This window comes from Ziziphus jujuba, chromosome 2 (genome assembly GCF_031755915.1).
Source record: "Ziziphus jujuba cultivar Dongzao chromosome 2, ASM3175591v1".
Taxonomy (NCBI): Eukaryota; Viridiplantae; Streptophyta; class Magnoliopsida; order Rosales; family Rhamnaceae; genus Ziziphus; species Ziziphus jujuba.
The window spans coordinates 507,788-510,597 of NC_083380.1; the positions used below are offsets into that span (position 1 = coordinate 507,788).

The 2,810-nt window shown below is 35.4% G+C and overlaps 1 protein-coding gene across 1 annotated transcript; it reads right to left on the reverse strand.

Moving 5' to 3' along the window:
• Positions 1 to 249: 249 nt before the first annotated feature.
• LOC132800637 (photosystem II protein D1-like) lies at positions 250 to 2,023 on the reverse strand. Its single transcript, XM_060814800.1, has 2 exons — positions 1,960 to 2,023; positions 250 to 848 (listed from the first exon to the last, which is right to left on the reverse strand). The coding sequence occupies exons 1-2, from the start codon at positions 2,021 to 2,023 to the stop codon at positions 250 to 252; spliced, it is 663 nt and encodes a 220-aa protein (XP_060670783.1).
• Positions 2,024 to 2,810: the final 787 nt, after the last annotated feature.

Below are 2,810 nucleotides of genomic sequence, written 5' to 3' on the forward strand. Positions count from 1 at the left end.
TTGCTAGAACAAGAAATTTATTATTGCTCTTGTATGTTCAACAACTCAATATACACTAATACCAAAGTCTTATCCATTTGTAGATGGAACTTCGACCGCAACTAGATCTAGAGGGAATTTATCAGCATTACGTTCATGCATAACTTCCATACCCAAGTTAGCACGGTTGATAATATTAGCCCAGGTATTAATTACATGACCTTGACTATCAACTATAGATTGGTTGAAACTAGAATATTGGAAGATTAATCATCCAAAATAACCATGAGCAGCTATGATATTGTAGGTTTCTTCCTCTTGACAGAATCTGTAACCCACATTAGCATATTCATTTTTTGTGGTTTCCCTGATCAAACTAGAAGTTACCAAGGAACCATGCATAACACTGAATAGGGAGCTACCGAATACACCAGCTTTGCCTAACATGTGAAATGGGTGTATAAGGATATTGTGCTCAGCTTGGAATACAATTATGAAGTTGAAAGTACTAGAGATTGCTAGAGGCATACCGCAAGAAAAGCTTCCTTGACCAATTGGATAGATCAAGAAAACAATAGTAGCAGCTGCAGCAGGAGCTGAATATGCAACAACAATCCAAGGGTGCATACCCAGATGGAAACTAAGTTCCCACTCACGACCCATATAACAAGCTACACCAAGTAAAAAGTGTAGAACAATTAGCTCATAAGGACCACCATTATATAGCCATTCATCATTAGAAGCCGCTTCCCATATCGGGTAAAAATGCAAGCATATCGTTTCAGAAGTAGGAATAATGGCACCATAAATCATATTGTTTCCATAAAGTAGAGATCCAGAAATAGGTTCACAAATACCATCAATATCTAGCGATAATAAATACAGAAGTTGATGTGATTCCGCCCAAGCCCGCTCAACCGATAACCCGCTGGGGTGCTGACTCGACACGGATGAAGACTAGGCCAATCACAAGACCTCAAATTAAGAGATTTAAGGACAACCTGGGAGTATTTATATAGGGGGTAATCAATCTCAACAGAGCTTGTCCATACTTGAAGATACAAAGCCTATTCTAAGCATCCAAGTGGTGGAAGCCGATACGGACCCGGGTGACGGTTTTGGTACATTTTTGGAGTTCGAGAAGCATGAAATGGTTCCAATGCTTTATGGGTTCAATACATATGCCTAAGAGGTCATGGAATCAAGTTAAAACAGCCTCAAATGCAATCAAAAAGGGCTAGTACGGACAGCTTCAACAATTTGGCCGAATTTGCTGTATTGCTTGCTGGCTTTACTGTATTTTACTGTATTAGCCTTTTCTTATTTTTCCAAGCATGGGCAACGTGTGGGCCTTCATATTCAGTTTATTTGGCATCCTACAAAGCATCTAGAAGCTGATTTGGAGCTCAATTTGGTCAAAGTCAACTTAGTCAAAAAGCTAGTATTATAGTTTCCTAATTTGATTCTACTTTTTGTTTTAGGAAATTACCATTACCTTTTAGTTTTTATTTATTTATTTTCTGGAAAAATAACTTTAGGAAGGTTTTTATTTTATTCTTTCCTTTGTAAATTAATTAATTCCTAATTTAATATAAAGGAATTAATTAATCAAACTTAGATTAGGAAAGGAAGTATAGTTTCAGCCAACTAGGTTTCTTTATGTGTGGTGGCTGGTTTTTTTCTTTATTTTTAGGGTTTTATTTCGTGGCTTTGTAGCCTATTTAAAGGCTTATTTTTCAATATGAATACAACTTTGATTTGATTAAGAAAATACTTGTGAGATTAATTATCTCTTTGTTCTTTGAGAACACCTAAAACACCATTAGAGAATTGGTTGTTTTAGCTTGACTTATCAATAGGTTTTCCATCCCCTATTGTGGCGTCTATATTATACCAAGGTTTCTAACCACAAGTTGGTTAGGGGTTGAGGTCCATTTCATTAGAACTTGAACTTAATTAAAGATCCGGGCTAATATAACACGGGTTTAGGAGCAGGTCGTCCTAGGTTCGTATCAGAAGTTGTGGTCAATAAGGTAGGGATCATCAAAACACCAAACCATCCAATGTAAAGATGGTTTTCAGTGCTGGTTATCCAGTTACAGAAGCGACCCCATAGGCTTTCGCTTTCGCATCTCTCTAAAATTGTAGTTATGGTAAAATCTTGGTTTATTTAATTATTAATCATCAGGGACTCCTAAGCACATGAATTTTCTGTAAATAGATAATCGAGGGCTTGTTATTCAACAGTATAACATGACTTATATACCCATGTCAACCAATATTCAACATCCATAGATATATCGAGGTTTTTATCTATCTAGATTCATCCTTTTTTTTTTTTTAATAAATTGAATAAAAATAAAATGAAAATAAATAAGTTTCAAAATTTGGATTAAAACTCGGATTTAATTTAGATGCATATCATTTCGATAGAATAATTAGAATGGGTTGCCTGGGACTCGAACCTGGGACTAGTCGGATAGAGTAGATAATTTATTTCGTAGAATTAGAAAATATAAAATAGGTAAAAATCTCTGCCCAAACCGTGCTTGCATTTTTCATTGCACACGGCTTTTCCTACGTACACATCTAAAATCCAGCTCCTTCCCTATACAAGCCTCTAAGAAAGTTGAATATTTAGTTGATCAACCCTTACTCTTACTGCATGAACATTTCATAATAGACAACTTAATAAATTTTTTGTTATCTCTAATGCATTTAAGGATAATTTCCATTTCCATGGTCGAACAGCCAATCATTCATGATTGACCAGATCATTGATGCAAACAATATCTAAATACCAAATTCACCCTCTATATAACCTTCAAAAA

Coding starts and splice junctions, on each gene's coding strand:
- LOC132800637 (XM_060814800.1), bottom strand. CDS start 2,023: ATGATCCCTACCTTATTGACCACAACTTCTGATACGAACCTAGGACGA. Junction 849..1,959: donor ACGACCTGCTCCTAAACCCG/TGTTATATTAGC, acceptor ATTTATTATCGC/TAGATATTGATGGTATTTGT.